At 35.8% G+C, this 19891-nt stretch overlaps 1 protein-coding gene across 1 annotated transcript; it reads right to left on the bottom strand.

Moving 5' to 3' along the window:
• Positions 1-1096: 1096 nt before the first annotated feature.
• Positions 1097-2857, bottom strand: LOC131602006 (extensin-2-like). The gene has a single exon (XM_058873949.1). It carries the CDS (start codon positions 2780-2782, stop codon positions 1319-1321), a length of 1464 nt encoding a protein of 487 aa, XP_058729932.1. The 5' UTR covers positions 2783-2857; the 3' UTR covers positions 1097-1318.
• Positions 2858-19891: the final 17034 nt, after the last annotated feature.

The raw sequence follows: 19891 nt of genomic DNA, 5'->3' as shown, positions 1-19891 counted from the left end.
GAAAAAAGTAATTTTGCAATTTTTTTAATTTCATTTGATTCCACCTATCCAATCATTAACATAGTAAAAAAAAAAATCTATAACGTGGATTAAGAAGAAAAAAAAGTCTTCTATCCGTAGTTCCCTTTCACGATTTATTTTCATTTCTAATTGATATTAATTCAACCTAATAGCGCACCTAGCTTTCTAAAATGCAAAGTAGGCGCATGAACGCGTCAGCTCAATCTCGCTGTTGAAGGCCGATAGAAGTTTGGTTTTTTGCAGACATGACTGCCAAAATCTGCTAGGCCGCGACGGAGATGGATGTTGCTCAACGGAGTAAGTTTCTTCTTTTATGTATCTCAATTTATTTTCCATGTTACGTTTTCATTTGATTTCCTTTGAGCTAACTTTCTTCTTGATAATTTCCCTTTTACCCGAATTTTTAAATAGACTTGTCTTAATTGAATGATTGCAATGCTAAAACTTTATTTATGTTAACAGAAGTGTTAAAATGAAGATAATCTGGTTTAGGCTTTAGGTTTCAATGTGAGCCTGTCATAAACAATCTAGAGATGTATTGAGTTGAGTTAATCAAATGGATGATTCAAGACCCAAGCGTTTCACCGCTAGATTACACACACGCACACTGTTCACTTTGTGTTCATTCATTTAATAAATTACATATTGTATTTATCACATTTGGACATTGTATTTAATGCATATGCTAAAAGGATGTCTATTACTTTTAATCAATGTAAACTGATATGTTACCCACTTTTTCAGCCATCATTCGGTTTAAATTGTGTAGTTGTTAAGAACATAATCTCTATGGAGACTATACTAAATTCATTGTTTTATTATTTGATACAATCAAAACAGTTGTTGTATGTAGGTTTGATAGATTGCATGAAAGTTGCACTAATCATATTATTATTCTACTGGAGGTCTATTGATTTGTTTTTGGTATATTTTTATTTATTTAGAGTCAGTATATATTCATCTTATGCATAAAAATGGTAACAAGTATTCATGTGATTAAATAATCAAATTGTTTCGGTGACAAAAAGAATTTAACAGTATGTAATTTTCTGTGTTGATGTTGGTGATACGAAGTTATAAGTAAATTAAACTATATAAAATCACCAAGACAACTAAAGGAAATATATAATATAGACTTATGAACTGGCACCATACATACACAATTAAACTAGAACAAAAATTTGGTTCTTAATCCAATGCAGATTGTTTTATTGAAAAATAAAAGCTTAATACAAATTAACAACAACAATGTTTAACATAATTCATTGAAAAGTTTCATACGGCTTTAGCAAGAAGCTTAATAGATGGGAGGTGGGGGTGAGTTATAGAGGTAAGGATGATATGGAGGAGGTGATGGAGATGGTGGAGGTGGAGACTTGTAAATATAAACAGGCGGCGGTGAAGGTGAAGGAGGTGGTGGTGACTTGTAGACATATGGTGGAGGAGGTGATGGAGAAGGTGGAGGTGGAGATTTGTAGTAGTATGGAGGAGGTGGTGAAGGTGAAGGAGGTGGTGGTGACTTATAGACATAGGGTGGAGGAGGTGAAGGAGATGGCGGGGGTGGAGATTTGTAAACATATGGAGGTGGGGGTGAAGGGGATGGTGGAGGTGGAGATTTGTAGATATATGGAGGTGGTGGTGAAGGAGATGGTGGAGGAGGAGACTTATATACATATGGAGGTGGTGGTGAAGGTGATGGAGGGGGTGGAGATTGATAGACATATGGTGGTGGTGGTGAAGGAGATGGTGGAGGAGGAGACTTATATACATATGGAGGTGGTGGTGAAGGTGATGGAGGGGGTGGAGATTGATAGACATATGGTGGTGGTGGTGAAGGTGATGGAGGGGGTGGAGATTGATAGACATATGGTGGTGGTGGTGGTGAAGGAGATGGTGGAGGAGGAGACTTATAAACATATGGAGGTGGTGGGGATGGAGATGGTGGAGGTGGAGACTTGTATACATATGGGGGAGGGGGTGAAGGTGATGGTGGGGGTGGGGACTTATAAACATATGGAGGTGGTGGAGATGGGGAAGGTGGAGGTGGTGACTTGTAAACATATGGAGGAGGAGGAGAAGGTGATGGAGGTGGTGGCGAGTTATAAACATATGGTGGGGGAGGGGAGGGGGATGGTGGAGGAGGAGACTTGTAGATATATGGTGGAGGGGGAGAAGGTGATGGTGGGGGTGGAGACTTATAAATATATGGTGGAGGGGGTGAAGGTGATGGTGGGGGTGGAGACCTATAAATATATGGTGGAGGTGGTGAAGGAGATGGTGGAGGAGGTGACTTGTAGATATATGGAGGCGGTGGTGATGGAGAAGGTGGTGGTGGGCTCTTATAGACATATGGTGGGGGAGGTGAAGGAGATGGAGGAGGCGGTGACTTGTAGATATATGGAGGTGGAGGTGAAGGGGACGGAGGTGGCGGTGAATTGTAAACGTATAGTGGGGGAGGAGAGGGTGATGGAGGTGAAGGAGATTTATAGACATAAGGTGGTGGTGGTGATGGAGAAGGAGGAGGTGGAGATTTGTAGTAATACGGAGAGAATTTGTCGACATAAGGAGATGGTGGAGGTGGAGACTTGTAGTAATATGGGGGCTGTTGTCCATGATTTGGTGGTGTTGGATAATAATTGTTTTGGTGGCTTTGATAGTAAGGCTTATCATCATCATTAGCAGCTACATTGCTTGCGATTAAGCAAAATGCAATTGCATAGATGAGTTGAGGCCAATGCCTCAACCCAATTGAGGTTCCCATATTCTCTAACTTTGTGTATTTCTGTACTCAATTCTTTGAAAGAATGTTTGCTAGTTACTGTGATTGTATAAGTATGTCTTAGAACTCCTTATATAGTGTTTGGCCAAGCGTAAATTATAAGATTTCTAAATATATCAAATGCATTATAACAGGCTGGCTTATTGTTTTTAAATTATATTATTGTTTCAACTTTCAAGGATGATGTACGTCCTATACGTTTTGTTCATACCATCATTTTGTATTTTAAAATTTAATGTATTATGGTTTTCAACTATATGAGTTAATGTAGGACATGAACACAGTCAATGAAGAGAGTAGGTGATAGTGGCAATGTAATGTTGAAACGCGTCAGAGGAGGCTTAGTTCTGAATATAGAGAGGAAATAGCAAGCACGATTGAAAATCTGAATGTGAAAACTGTTTATAAAGTCAAATTAATTCCAAATTGCCTGAGTTTTCTAATGTCTTAAATTGTGATCAATTAATTATCTTTGGTTCTTTCTTCCAAACAGCCTTATTTCGGATGACAAAGAAATTTGTCTTTATTAATACAGTTTCTACGCCAATTACTTGTCAATATGGTACTCTTATTTGTATTTGTAACTTAAAATGCATGTAACTTAGTGTATATAAATTACTCTGTAATATTTTCATATTTCCCGTAAACTTTTAGCCCCCTTGTTTAAAACAACCATGAAATTCACGAATCTTTGATCTGTTCCACCATGAGTGCGACCGTGGAAAGATTTGAAATATTAATTATTTTTTGTTTGGGTCAAGTATATTTTCGATTCCTATAAATATCTCTAATTTTATTTTTAGTCTCTATTAAAAAAATGAAATATTTTGATTCTCATAAAATTATTATGCACGTAGTTTTAGTCCTTATTGTTAAACCGATATGTATTTTTGAATGATTATTTTACAGACATGTTTAGAACGTTATAAAAAGTTCATCGAAAAAAAGAAACTCAAAATTTGATTTCTAAGTCGATATTTACATTAGTTTTATCATTATCTTTTGAAATTTAAAAAATCTATATTTAATTCTTCTCATTATAAAAAATTCTATAATTTGGTAAAGAGATATTTTAAACACGTATAAAAAAAATTATGCAAAAATTTAAAATTTTAAAAGTAACTAAACAGTTTTCAAAATTTTAAAAAATAGCAGGGACTAAAACTACATGCATAAAATTTTTATAGGGACTAAAATTTGTCGTTTTTTACTAGGGACTAAAAATAAAATTTGTAATATTTATAGGGACCAAAAACATAACCCTTCTTGCATTAATTTTTTCAAAAAGGTTTATTACAAGTACATAGACTTTATATACTTACAAATTCAATGGTCTCTATACTATTTATGGTATACCACCTTACACAAAATCTAACTACTTCCTAATTGTCTAATAAACTTTATTTGATCAAATCTAATGGTTCAACTTGTCACCTTGATCTAATGGTTGTGATTGAAGATGAAGTACCTTTGGCAAACAAAGAATGATTTTTTTTATAAGTAAGGAATTCATTAAAATGAATATTAGGGGTATTCGAACCCGCTTACAAAAAAGAAGCACAAAAGCTCAAAGTCGAAAAAATTACAAACCAAGTGGTATCTATTTAAAGTAAAACAAAGAATTTCTACTAAAATCATAGAAATTACACTTGGTGAACACAATTTTTCTGATGAACGACCATTTCCAAGCCATCATCTTAATGTTTCAAAAAAGATCATCGATGTTACACTTCCCTCCGTTGAAAATAATGTCGTTTCTCAACTTCCAAATACCCCAAACCACCGCCGCCCAAATAATTCCCTCATTTCTACGACTTATGCTAGATTTCCTAACACAATCTTCCCACAAATTAAAATTCTTCCAAACACAAGGATCAAAATATGGAACCAAACCAATCTAAGAGGCCGTATTTTTCCAAACCAAAACAGAAATTGGACAGCATAAAAAGAGGTGATTTAAAGATTCAAGAGCCTCTGAACAAAAGACACAATTGAAATTGGAATTGAGTAAAGAGATATTGCGGTTATATAACTGATATTTAGTTGAAACTATGTTAAGGAATCATCTCCAAATAAAAGCTCTAACACTATACGGCACATCGGTTGACCACATTGCTCTAAAAGTTTTCGCTTTTCCTACGTTTGTTTCCTCGGAAATCACACTACCAGCCAGCATATCATACCCCGCTTTCGTAGTATAACCCACATTCAAATCGAGTCTCCAAATCAACTTGTCCACACGATCTTTATCCGGCGAAACAATCGCGATAAGATCATGAAATTACTGCTGCAGTATGACAGCAGAACCGTCCAGCATCTTGTCTTCGACGCCGAAATCACCCCACACCCAAGTACAACCGTCCCATACACCCATTTCTCCCACCTTCATCCTTTTCTTCAAGCTACTGACATAAAGATTGTGAAAAACTTCCCTTAAAGTTAAACCTTTCAGCCACACTGATTCCTAAAACAGAATGGTATTTCCATTCCCAAGCACATACGCGACATTGCCTTCCGTCACTAGAACTGTTAACGATTGCTCGAGCTTAAGAATATCATTCCACCAAGCCCAATTAAGGCGAGAAATTCTTCCTGATGTACCAGAAGTGACGACGCTCTAAACGTTACCGTACTTCGCTTACAGCACATTCATCCACAAAGCTCTCTCACCCTTCAAATTCTCTACACCCACTTCAACAATAGATATGTGTTGAAAACGTCCACCTTCTTCACTCCTAAGCCATCGTTCTCTAATGATTGACAAATCCTATCCTAACCGACCCAATGGATCTTTCTCTTTCCATCCTTTTCTCCCCATAAAAAACTCGATTAGATCCTCTGAATATTCTGACACACCTTCTTAGGAGCATGATGAAACGACAGCTGAAAAATAGATATGCTAGATAAAACAGATTTAAGCAATGTTATTCTTCCACCAAGACTTAAAAATCTATTTTTCCAATTGCCCAGCTTCGCTTTCAGCTTCCGAACAAGAGGGGTCCAAGTAGCACACAGACCCAAATTGCAACTAATCGGGATACAGAGAAAGTTAAAAGAACTTTTCTCAATCCTGCAAGATAAAAAACAAGTAGCAGCTTCAAAAAATCGATCAACTAAATTAATGCCAGTCAGTCTGCATTTGTTGTAATTAACACCTAATCCCGAAACGACTTCAAAGGATTTGAGCATAGCTTTGAGAACCCAAATCTATTTCCAAGATGCTTGGTCCAACAACAATGTATCGTTAGCAAATTGAATTATATATACTTCGCACTCCCTTTTCACCTTAAAAACTTGATAATCACCAACAGATTTGGCTTTCTTGACTATACCAGTAAGCCCTTCAGCCGCTAAGACGAATAAGAACGGAGATAAAGGGTCTCCTTGACGAAGACTTCTGTTGACCTTGAAATCATTTGTTGCGCTTCCGTTAACCAAATTAGACATCCAACTAGAGAACACCATAGCATTCATCCAATGCATCCACCAATTCCCGAATCCCATCCTCTTCGTAACAAATCTAAGATAATCCCAATTGACATTGTCGTATGCTTTTTTGAAATCGATTTTAAAGAGCAAGTAACTTTGTTTTGACTTCTTTGCAAGATCCATTACCTCATTAGCAATCACCACCCTATCAAGAAGCTTCCTACCAGGAACAAAAGTGCTCTGAGACCCTGACACAATAGAGCCCAACACCCTTTTCAATCTCCCTGCAAGAATTTGGCCAACACTTTATAAATGCAACCTACAAGGCATATAGGCATGTAATCACCTAATCCCAAAGGATTAACTGTTTTCAGAATTAAAGTGAGAAACGAGGACGTGATAGCCTTAGATAGAATCCCGCTAGAGTGAAAATCCATGAACATCCAAAAGAAATCGTCTTTCAAAAAGTTCCAACACTTCTTGATGAAATTGAAATTGAAACCGTCTAGCCCCGGGCTTTTTGATCCCTCACAATCCCACACCGCGTCCATAATTTCTACCTCATTAAAAGGAACCTCCAATGATTCACCTTCCTCCCTAGATAGAGATTTAAAACAAATGCTGGACAGAGTAGGACGATTAAGATCGTTCTCAGCATATAAGTTAGAATAATACCTCCTAACCTCCTCTTTGATTTCCCTAACTGTCTCCAGCAGACCTCCATCCACTAGAATGGGACCTAAATGATTTCTTCTAATCCTCTCCTTCATACAGTTATGAAAAATTCTGGTATTCAAATCCCCTTTGCAAGCCCAAGCTAATCTACTCCCCTGCACAACTAAATTGTCTTTCAAAAACATCTTCTTCCACATCTCGCAAGTAGCGTCACTCTTTTTCACAACCACCCCCTTAATAATACTCTCCTTTCAACTTTCCAGCAACAAATCTGCTTCATTAATAATATCAATACCCTCCTCAATATCTAAATCAATCATGTTAAAAAAATTCCTTATCCCATTTGCGAAGACGAATCTTAATGAGCCTCAGTTTCTCTTTCAACACAAAATCGCTCTTTCCCCCGACCTTTAAACTCTTCCACTCCTTTTCCACGAATGGTAAGAAATCGGTGTTATCGGACCAACTATCCTTGACACGAAACGGTTTAGGACCCCAATCTTGCTGATCAATTGTTAACCAAATCGGACAGTGGTAAGAAATATCTCTCTTATCTATAAATTTCCCTATAATTCCCCAGTCAGAAATCAAAGAATTAGATAAAAGGAACCTGTCAATTCTGCTCATTGATTTCTCGTCTCGTCTATACCAGCTAAAAGCCTTCACTTTGAACTGCACATTGATTAAATTGGTTGCCAAAATAAAATCAGCAAAATTCCTCATCTCATCTACAGTTGTGATCAGAACCGACCCTCTCTTTCTCGCTCACAATCGCATTGAAATCCCCTCCTAAACACCATTCCCCGTCAGAACACTTCGATTTGAGCATGAGAAAATCCTTCCATAGCTTCTTTTTTAGAAGAATCGAACAAGGAGAGTACACGTTCACGACATAATAACTCTTCCCCTTACTTGATAATGTTATCCCTAAAAAATTGTCACCCTTGAAACTAGATAAAACATCACAATACTCTTCCCTCCATAAAATAATCATCCCTCCTGAAGCGCCAACAGAACCCGAGAAAGACCAGTACCCCACCTTCTCATTAGGCCACAAACTCTTTATAATTTTGAGATCGACGCTCTCTAATTTAGATTCTTGAATCAACAAAATACCAGCCTCGCCTCTAACAACCAACTGACTAATTCTCTTCCTCTTTATCTTACTTCCCCCCCCTTATATTGAGAGACCTTATAATCATGTGTCCATATTATCAGACACCCTCACACCATCCATCTTCTTACTGTTGCCATTTTCAAATAACAAAATCTTCTTTTTGTAATCCTTCTCGTCACAGGAAGACAACACCCCAATATTTGATATAATATCCAACAATTTATCTCCAACATTTGAATCTAGTTGATCCCAAAATCTGATGTTTCCGTGATCCATATCTGTATCTGAGACTTGATTGCAACACAAAATATCACCCCCTGAAAAATTATTGCTCATGCTCTAATTTTTCACTTGGGAGGAATTTAGTGATTCAGATAATTGATAGCTCCTCACGAAAAAGTATTTCTTCAGAATCGGATATGGGCCCAAAGAACCACCCAACATACACGATGACCCATCATCCACTTTCATAAGAGAGCGCTTATTTGGCCTCGTTTTCTTTCCAACTTTAGGCCCACACAAAACCTTAACCTCAACCATCTTTTTCACCCTTGTCTTGACCAAAGGATTACAAGCAGTTTGATCCATGTTTTTGAAGAAAGTATCCACCGAAAAATTATCATCTTTCTCCACAAAAGACTGACTAATCTTCTTGGCCCCACTTTTGTTTTCACCAGTGTGAATTTAATTTTTCATACCACTTTCTACTAGCCTATTTGAGGCTATATAGGGATTTCATGAGTTTTCAATTCTTATTGGGCTTTGTCACTATCACACCTTCAAGAATCACCACTTATACGTCCCCTTGAAGATGACAGTAAATGGATTGTCAACATCCAATTGAAGTGCTAATCAGTCTATTATGAGCGTGGCCACATGCTAAAATGTGTCAAAATAATCGATACTTTCATATTCATAGCTTGGACTCAATAATTTTATTTATTTCCTCAACATAAGAACAAGACTCATTATAGGTTGAAAAGCAAAGAATATCGACATTGAAGAGGAAACGTTTGCATTAGATAAAGACGGCGATAGAGAATACATGCCAATTTTTGTCCAATTCGTACCACTCTTGTCAAGCTACTACTCGTCCTTTCCTTTTCTTCATTTTAAATTTTTTTTTCTCTTTCTCCTACCCATGCACATTTCCTTCACATCATTTCCCTTTTTTATATTTTTGTTTCACTCACTTTCCTCTCTCCCCTTTCATCACACGATTTCTTCCCTTTCTCACCCTTCATCACATTATTTCTTCTTTACAAGCTTCAGTCTTTCTTCGAAATCTTTTTGTAAGTGCATCACAACCCTTTAAATGGTCAATATTTCTTCTTTAAATGAAATTTCTACATCCTTTAATCATGTTTTTTTTGTTTAAACTATGTTGTTGGGTTTAATAGTTTTCGGTTCTTGCTTATCATGTGAGTGAGTGTCTCTTATTTTGAGTTTTTTTTATGTGAAAGTTTCAAAAAAAAACTTGTTTTAATGATTCTTTTTTTCTTCTTAACAATTTATAGTTACAACCTTGTATCCTTTTTCTGCAGTTCAATGTTTCATCTTTAAATGACATTTTTTGTTTGAAGTTTGTTTTTCCATTTAATAATTTTTTATTTAATAGTTTTCGGTTCTTACTTAATTCGTGACTGGGTGAATTTTATTTTGATTTTGCTTTTACGTGAAACCTCAAGCCACTATGTTTTGACCTGGCTTACATTTTTTAGTTTCAAACTTGTTGTAAGGTTTAACGGACAACCACTATGTTTCTTCATTATCTAAAAATAAGACATTTCCTTAAAGGATTTTACATCAGATTTTAAGATATATGATGTGAAAAATATTTGTCAAAAAATTTTACATCAGATATTTATTTGAATGATATAAAAAATATTTAATTTAGAGAAAAATATAACATAGTAGCAGTTTGATAAATAAAATAAAATTTTGTTATAAAGGATTGCACATCGGGCCAGCAACCAACAGATGTGATAGATAGGCCTTTACATCGGACATTTCCGTCAACTGATGTGAAATCCTGAAACATTTCACAAAAACCCTAATCTATCTTACAAAACCCATTTCTTATTGTTTCTCTTCTTCCACCGCCGTTCCTACGCCGTTCCTACGTTCTCTCGATTCCACCGCCTCTTTCACAACAGATCCTCACCAAACAACAATCCTGCCACAATATTGGTTACCGACGCGATTCAAAATCCACTACGACTTTCAACCAATAGTGTACGATCCGCAGAAGTAAAGAGGAAAAAGAGAACTTCGAATCGTAACCGCAACACGCATACGAATCCAAATCTGCAGAGTCACGACCTCTGTTTAACAAACATCATCATTAACACGTCAACAGCAACAACTCAGACCAAGATTTGATTATAACCGCACCGTCGAAGTATACTGGTATGCTTCAAGCTAGTAAAGATATTCTTAAAGAAGAAGGCTTTAAGGTAGAACAAATAAAGCAACCATTATTCTTATGACCTTCGAGTTTGTCTTTTTAGTTTTTCTGACCTACTCGAAGTTTTCTAGCCTTTGAGTTTAGTTATCTTGTTTTTTGTTGACAAAAGAGTGATTTCAAACTGCTAAAGAATTAATGTATTGACCTGATTGTTAAGGTGAACTAATATATTAAGTAATATATTTTTGTTCTAATTGTCTGAACTGGTGGGTGAATTGAATCTGGTTAAAGGCTAATCGATATTGAACTGAATTGGTGGATTGTTAAAGTATGCTTGGTGATGTTTAATTGATTGTTTTTGTGTTGTGTGTAGGCTTGGGACGGCTTAGAGCTTAAAAGTGATTTTGAATGGTACAAGTATGTGAAACAGAACTTGGTTTCTATTCCTTGATGTTGGTTTGTACTTGAACTTAAGTGTACTTCAATCCTGTTCTGAACATGTGCTTCTGATGTGAATGTTCCATTAGCAAAGTTACTTTGAAATGGATTTTGCAAATTCAGGTTTATGCATTGATGTGAGGCTCTGACTGTGATTGTTGTAGGTTCATGGTGTTGATGATGTTTTGAAGTGGATTAATTGGCCTCCCTTAGAGCTGCTATGGCAAGAAGGTTTCGCATCTGAAGTGGTATACTAACTTATTTGAATTTTGATACTGACGGATTATGTACACCTTATGATTGGCTTGAATGGGATTGTTGAAATTGGTAGGTTTGAATGCATGGTGGATATGTTATTGAAACTATTAGTGGTTAGTTCTGAAGCTTTTTAAAAGTTAGTTGTTAATTTGAGTTAAAGGTTAGTAGAGTTTGTCTTAGAAGGTTAGATTTTTTAATAGGTAAATGTTATGATAGTTGGCAGTCCTAGTTATGATCAATTTGAGTTAGTTAGAGCTGAATTTTGAGAGTTAGTTGAGGTTGAAAAATGAGAGGGAAAGTTGGGATGGTGGGTACTTTGATAAACGCCTCTGCCCAAGTCGCAGAGGCTGTTATGATTGGTTAGTAGTTTTGAATTAATGGGTTACTTAGAAGCTAAGTTAGTTGCAAAGTACGTATGGCTTGCATTGGTGTCATATTGTGGTGAATGAGCTCGAATTATGTTGATTCACACTACATAATTTAGTTTCCAATTACCTTTGGTTTTGCTGCTGGTTGAATGATGAATTAGAATGGTATCATGTTGGGCCACGCATGTGTGTATTAGCCTTAGTATGCGGATTGATGTTACTTTGTATCATGAGTGAAGTTGAGGTCTGCTTTGGTTTGGTTTTGTAGTGTGTTTTTGTGGATTGTCGTGGAGTTTTATAAGTTTGTTTTTCTAATGGATTTTGAATTGTGCTTAGGTGTCTCTTTTTTTACTATCTCAAGCTAGATGTCTCTTTTTTGACACTAAATGAACTTAATCATTTATATATGCTAACTTTATGTTTAGGTTGTTAGCATATAAAGTAAAGATTAATTATAATAATAAGAGTATTTAGAAAAGTAAGTTAGTTAGTTTTAGCCTATCCTTAGTACTTGAATTTCAATATTTCATTCAATTGGAGCTCTTTGCAAAGTATTTTTTTGTTTATAATTTTAATCTGTATTTAGTACGATGAATTCCTAGAATTCTTTTATCAAACACCACTTCCTTATGTAATGCAGGTGTGCCTTCACAGATGCAACGAAGAGATATTTTGCGCACCATTCTCTGTGAAATAGATCACTCTCTTTCGGAGACATAAATTGAAGAGCTTGCCTCAATAACTCATGGATTTGTAGGGGCTGATTTAGTTGGTCTTCAAGATTGGGCAATCCTACAGAATTAACACAAGATGATTTGTATTTGTATGATTTGCAACTCCATTGGGCAAAATATTTCTTTGAGTTATATAAAGATTAAGCTTTATTTAGTGAGTTATATGGAATTGTCTATATTTTTTATTCGAGCTAGTTTCTTGACTTTGGTGTTGTCTGCTGATGTTAATTAGTGTTATTATTTATTCTCAGCAAATGTAATTTTGGTGTGATCAGAAGCTACAACTCATCTTCTCGTGGATGCATGTTGGTATTTCAAGTGCGCGAAAGGACTTAAATGGTTGGATATTTGTTGTTTTGTTATTTTGTAGTAGTCCACAGTTTGTAAACCTTCTTATAATTTTGTACACTTGTGTATCCTAGATTAATACTTTTGTAAATTTTGAAGAATATATATATGATTCTTAGCTATTTGGTGCAATGAAATTATACCCTTCATTGGTTAGAAAAATATGAAAATAGTGACCTAAATGTGGTCTGTGTGCTGTGGGAAAAATGTGCAAAATAGCGACCTAACTTTGGTCTGTGTGGTATTTGAAAGTTGTATGGAAAATTAGGTACAAAAAAAATTACAGGTTAAAATAGGAAAAACAGCTATTGTATGCTTAAAAGAAGAAAACATATTACATCGGGCAAAAATAAAAATCGATGTAAGAACTTATCTATTACATCGGGTAAAGTAGAAAACCGATGTAAAAACTGTCTATTACATCGGGCGGACAGGAAAACCCATGTAAAATATGGCGTATATTTTTTTTTATTAAAAATTGCATTATTTTTCACATCAGACGTCTGAATTCAACCGATATGGTATGTTAATTTTTCACATCGGGCCTTGACTCGACTTAAAATGTCTCTGACTTATTACATCGGGCTCAGGCCCGATATAAAAAGTACTTTTCGCCCGATGTAAAAAGTACTTTCTGCCAAAAACCACTAAGTTTAAATTGAGGACATTTTGATTTGATTGCTTCAATAGACATTTTCAAGAAAGTTTTAAAGCTTCATACATATGTGGTCATATTTAATGGATCTTCGTTGTTCATTTAATGGTTTTTTTTGTACCTCTATGAATGTTTCGTTGTTCATTAGATCTTGCTTGATGTTACGGCTTTCTGCACTTTTCCGAATCATGCCTTCATTTTACTTTTTACATTCATTATTTTTTACCAATTTAATGATTTTGGTTATAACATTTGCTTTATTGGTTTTTTCCATGAGGTCACATTTTAATATATTATTTCATGTCATTGTACTTCAATCTCAATGGTTCAGTTTTGCTTATTGCTTTCATCTTACAACATTCACTCATGTTACTAATACCCCATACCTTTTGATTCTACTTCCATTGTTGATTGTTTCATATCTTTTTGTAACATTATATTTTAGGACATCATCATGTCAAGACCATATATTTTGATTGATAATTTACAGAAGGATAATAATGTTTGGAAACTTGAAGTTCATGTAGTTAATCTATGGATCGTTAAAGAATGCAGTGGCCAAATGAATTTTGAAATGATTCTTCAAGAAGTAGGATCTTCAAATTTCTTGTCTCCCAGAAAATCTTCCACCAAGACTCTCAAACATGCAACGACAGAATGATTGCAACATTTGGACTTTATTCAGCAAGGGAATCTCATGGATTTTTGTAATTTTTCCTTTCTTTGTCAAGTGTGAGTATATTTTTCCAAATTCAACCTATCTTTCATAAACTCATGAACCAAATCCTTTATAATCTATTTATTACTATCTATTTCATGCTTTTTTTGGAAGATACGTCAATTGTACAACTTAACTTAATTGTAGATCTATACAATTTAGTTTGTCCTGACATTATGAACTACTCTTTTTTAAAAAAAACACCATTACTTTCTAATTAAACTTCAGTTTCTGATATATAGATCCACAAGCCCATTGAATTTTTCAAATGCAAAAACAATTGTAATGCTAAACCACTACAACCCTTTTTTTGAGATTTTGAGCATGTTTTAAAGAGAGAGTGATCCTAATCTTGTGGATTTGTTCTTGAGATTCTTCCAAACTAGGCTTAGTGGGTTTTGTTGCAGCTTACGTCAAAAATTAAAGGCTAACAATAATATGTATTCTTCTAATTCGAAGATTGATGTAGTCGATGACCCTCACACACTAGAATTCTTGAGCATAATTAATACTCCAAAACTTCCAAACCACAAGTTGAAATTTAAAGTTGGGTGCCAGTAATGTTATTAAGAAATATTGACCAATCTTTATAATTATGCAATAGAACTCGATAGATAATCACCGAGATGGAAAAATATGTTAATCGAAATTAATGTATTTATTCCTTGATCGTCCTTAACACCATCCGATGTTAGATTTTCTAACATTTTAGCAAAGAAAATTTTCATTGTTATTTCTTTTGACGACGATTAATAAGAGTCAAAGTCAATCACTTAAGAATGTGGATATATTTATTTGCCGGTTTTTTCACACGGTGAATTATACATTTGAATTTCAAAAGTCACTTTAAAAATATGATTAAAGTTCTTGATAACCGATAAAGAATGCCAATGTACTAGTTCAACATAAAACATTGTATACAAAGAAAATTTTCAAAATGTAAGACATAAATATTATCAATATCATGAAAAAATATGTATTTTATTTTTAATATTATGTTAATACAATATTATTTACTTTTCCATTAATTTTTATCAAATATATACATTTCAAACCACATCAATTTATCTAATAATAGTGAAACACATTTCATGGTATTCTCTTATATTCCATCTATTTTTAATCTTTATAAACAATAAAAATAATAAATTTATTCAATTCCATCCAATTTCACTTAGAGAAACTCTTAATCCACCCCTTGGTCTTCTTAGCACCATGCGCGTTGTAAAAAATGCCCCCAATTTCCAGAGGTGTATCTCTGGAAGCACATTTTTTTTCAAATTTGATTTGTTTCGTAGGTGCATCTATGAAATGTTTTCAGTTATGCACCTCTGGAAGTATTTGATCTTATATTCGCGCCAGACTCTTCTCCTCCATCATTCTTCTTTTTTTCATCTTCTTTACTATCTCAAACTCTCTAAACCTCTGAAACCAATCTTCCACCAAACTTCGTTGTTTTCTCATGAGTTCGTCGGGGAACATCAACATCAACGAGTAACAAAATCCGACTTGTTCAAAGCTTAATACAATCAGTAAGTTTTCGAGTTTTTCAGAGTTATTTTTGAGTATTTCCCGTAATAAAGTTAGAATACAATATTTGGTGTAGAAATCATTGGATAGTTTTAGAAACATAGTTTAGAGACAATGTAATTATTTGTTTTATGTATAAAACGGACGATCAAGCCAAAAAAAGGGTTTTTTAATGGCTGGAATAGTAACATACGCCATTGTTGCATTTTGAAGCTTCATAACATTCAGTAGGTGCATCTACGAAACAAATGAAACGTTAAGTAGTCCGTAGATGCAGCTCTCGAACAAACCGAAATTTTTAGAATGTTGGGGGCTTTCGTAGATGTATCTACGAAAGCTTTCCATATTTGCACCTACGAAGTTAAAGTTTACTTTTTTTTTTGTTTTTCCTTTAGTTTTTACAAGTTAATTGTATCTAATTTGACTTTTATTGTAATACAATGCAAACATTATGCCCGACCAGACATAACAACTTATATCTGGGAGGATTGCACAACCTGCCTCCGAGCGACATGCACAGATGCAGATAGTCTCACATGTGGCTGATGGCACCTCCGTTCCAGCAGATGTAGCTGACACCTCCGTTCCAGCAAAGGTGACAAATGAGGGACACAACGCAGACTCACCCCGGAGAATAGTGGACTGGTGCCTTCCACTTTTACTTCTTCATCCCATAGGCGTCGGGATGATGATGAGGGTACTTCACAAATGTCCTCCACCAGTAGACGTCGTCAGGATACTTCTACTCCTCCTGTACCTCCGGCCGATGCTGGATCTCCTGTGCCACCTCCTGATGGTGTGGATCCATTGCACGAGGAGGCTGATGCTGATGCTTCTGTGCCACCTCCTAAGGCTTACCTAGGGGGTCATTCCGATTTATCCCTGTTGATAGGGTACGCTGATCATACAGCCAGGTATGTGTAGAATAGAGAGGTAACATTGCTTATATGTATTACTTTTTTCTACTCAATGAAAATTAATTATTTCTAACTTTGCTTGCTTCTAACAGTGTTTTCTTTGGAAATTTTCAAGATAGGGCTTCCCTGAAGCTCTACAACCACAGGCAGAAGATTTTTTCTCTGCAGTAGCCTGCGGAGCCCTGATTCCAAGATATCCTCACAACGTCTGGGCTGAAGGACCTATGTCATATCGGGTACTCCACTATACACAACGAGATGCTGATGGAATTTACAGAGAGATGGAACCCAGAGACGTCCTAATTCCATCTGCCTCATGGTGAGGTTACTATTACTTTGGACGACATCGCATGCCTCCTGCATATACATATTTGGGGTATCCTCTTTTGTCACGGTAGGATGATGAAGGAGGAAGCGAGAGAGGCTCTGATTGAAGAGCTCAGGGCTGATCTTGAGGATGCGCTTGAGGAGTTGTAGAAGACTCGCGGGGCGCACGTGAGATTTTCCTTCTTGACGCGGAGATATGATGCAGAGCTCCTTACGGCACAAGAGGTTGTTGGTGATTCAGTTGAGGTGGAGATACACAAACAGCGTGTGCTTATGTGTTACTTCCTATTTTTGGTCGACACTCAGCTGTTTGTGGACACGAGCTCCACAAATACAAATGTCGCTTACCTGAGGTACTTTTTGGATCCCGCACATAACATTGGGTACAATTGGGGGGCGGAAACAATAGCGTACAACTACTCGAGACTCGGAGAGGGATGCTTGCGGAAGGCAAGGACTGTGGTAGGCAGTTGTTCACTCTTAGCAGTAACAATGTTATACCCTTTTACTTTTATTTTATAAGTTGTTCATCCTATATTTGTTATAATGTTTGATCCCCATGTTTTTTATTTTCATTTCAGGGTTGGATATTACAGCACTTTCCAATGATCATTGGTTGGGAGTGGAGGATGGGTACACTAAGGCCATGCCACGTGCTTGTGCCTTCATCCCCCTCAGAGGAACCAAGTGTCAGATCCTTACAGATACTATCTAGACCGCATGGCTGTCGAGGACACCCGCTACGACTGTTACGCTGCTCATCGTGAGACTGTTCTATGGGATGACGTTGCAGTATATTCTGGATGGTTGGTATGCAGTTCGACCATCATTGTTCGCTATCTTCTAGAGCGTGTCATGCGGTAGTTTAGCTCGCCTCCCTTCTGTCTCCACTCCTATCGGGACGACTCGTCGGCAGATAGATGAGGTCTTTGTTGACTTTGAGCATCACATGGTTCTGGACGAGGCTCGGGCGACCAGAGCAGATGTAGATTAGAGTTGCACCGACGAGTACATCACTTGGTACTTCACTGTGTCACACCCCTACATGATCCCCACTGCAGCGGGATTACCGTTTAGACCAGCTCATCAGGAGATATTGCAGACTCATCAGCCTCAGTTGGCACGGGCAGACATTGACGATGATTTCTTTCTTGAGGGGTTTGATCATAGACGTATACTAGATGATATCACAAGGGTGGCAGATGGGGCAATTTTTACCGTAGACATTGTGCCAGGACAGGTGGGGCCGACATTTTTTTTACCGTAGACATTGTGCCAGGACAAGTGGGACACTTGACGGTAGAGGCAAAGTAGCTGACAGACGACGTAATGGACGCAGAGGTGGCGCGAGAGATAGAGGAGAGGATGAGGATGTTGTCTAGCACACACAGTAGTGATCGTGCTGATTATTTTGATGTCTGTATTTTTATTACATTGATGTACTTTATTTTTATTATGTATATGACACTATTTGGATTATTTATACGATGTATTCTTTTGGGGTACTATATACCATTGACTTTACGTTACACTACCTTGATGTACTATATTTTGATGTATTATTTTGTTGTTGTACAAAAAAAAATGGAGTTTTGGAGTGAACCGTAAATAAAGCTCCAAAAATTTTTTTTTGCCAAAAAAGAATGTTTCATGATATATATCTCCAGAATAAAGAGGCAAAAATGAAATTTCGTCGGATGCCTAAGAATATTAGAGGTTGAATTAAGATATTTTGTTCCACTTGTCCAATAATAAACATAGTTCAAAATTGGCAAATGGTAAGTCTACACCTCTTAAAAATTCTATAATGTGGACTAAGAAGAAGAAAAAGATTCTTGTAGTTCTCTTTCAAAATTTATTTTCATTTCTAATTGGGTAATATTTCAACCTAATAGCGTACCAAGCTTCCCAAAATGCAAAGTTGGCGCATGAACGCATCAGCTCAATCTCGCCTCGGAAGGCCGATGGAACGTTAGTTTTTGAGATGTTGCTGCCAAAATCTGCCAGGCCACGGCGGAGATGGATGTCATTCAACGGAGTAATTTTCAATGTCAATGGTTTTTTTGTGTTACTTTGAGCTTCTTTACAATTATTCAACGATGATACATTACCAATTAGTTTTCTATTTTTGCTTACATGCTTTTTTCAAGCAGAATATGCCAATCAATACAAATTCAGGTTTCTCCAATGCCAAAACTTCTTGCTACGGAATGCAATCAGTGTTCCATTCACTTCATTGCAGGTAAATCATGATTACTTGTGTTCCATTTGCTTCTTAACCCTAATTTTTTTATAAGAATTCATACTCATTATTATTGTTTATTATTTCTTATACAAAATTCCTACTGAGTTACTTGTTCACTATGATTATGTTAGTCTTTATTATTTATGAGGTATGCTTATGTAAGGGTTAGAGGTATGCTAAAATTTTATTATTCAATGTGAGCATGTCCTAAATTATCTAGAGATGAATTGAATTAACTTGATCAAATGGATGATTCAAACTGAATCAATAAATGATAGACTAAACTTCAACATTTAGCTATGTATGTATCTTTAGCCACATTGTTTGTGCTTGATTGTTATTTCAATTATGTTCATTCAGTTAATCAATTACATATTATATTGATCACATTCATACATTGCATATAATAGAATATGCTAGAAGGAAGTCTATTACTTTTAATCAATGCAAACTCATATGTTGCCCACTTTTTCAGCCATCATTCGGTCAAAATTGTGTAATTCTTAAGAACATAATCTCAATGGAGACAAAACTAAACTCACAGTTTTATTATTTGGTACAGCCAATACAGTTGTTGTATGTAGGTTTAATTAATTGATTGCGTGAAAGTTGCATTAATCATATCTCTGATCTACTAGAGGTCTATTAATTTGTTTTGGTATACTTTTATTTGTTTAGTGTCAGTGTATATTCATCTTATGTATATGAATGGTAACAAGAATTCACTTGATTAAATAATCAAATTGTATTTGGTGACAAAAAAAGAATTTAACAGTATATAATTTTGTGAGTTGATGTTGGTGATATGAAGTTATAAGTAAATAAAAGTATGTAAAATCACCAAAACAACTAAAGGAAGTAGATAATATAGACTTATGAATTAGCACCATACATACACAATTACACTAGAACAAAACTTAGGCTC

This window comes from Vicia villosa, linkage group LG5, assembly GCF_029867415.1.
Source record: "Vicia villosa cultivar HV-30 ecotype Madison, WI linkage group LG5, Vvil1.0, whole genome shotgun sequence".
NCBI classification, from domain to species: domain Eukaryota; kingdom Viridiplantae; phylum Streptophyta; class Magnoliopsida; order Fabales; family Fabaceae; genus Vicia; species Vicia villosa.
The sequence above is the reverse complement of the archived record's forward strand: the minus strand, read 5'-3'. Positions and strand labels throughout refer to the sequence as shown.

Bases quoted from the DNA above. Each gene is read 5' to 3' on its own strand.
- LOC131602006 (XM_058873949.1), bottom strand. From the start codon at position 2,782: ATGGGAACCTCAATTGGGTTGAGGCATTGGCCTCAACTCATCTATGCA.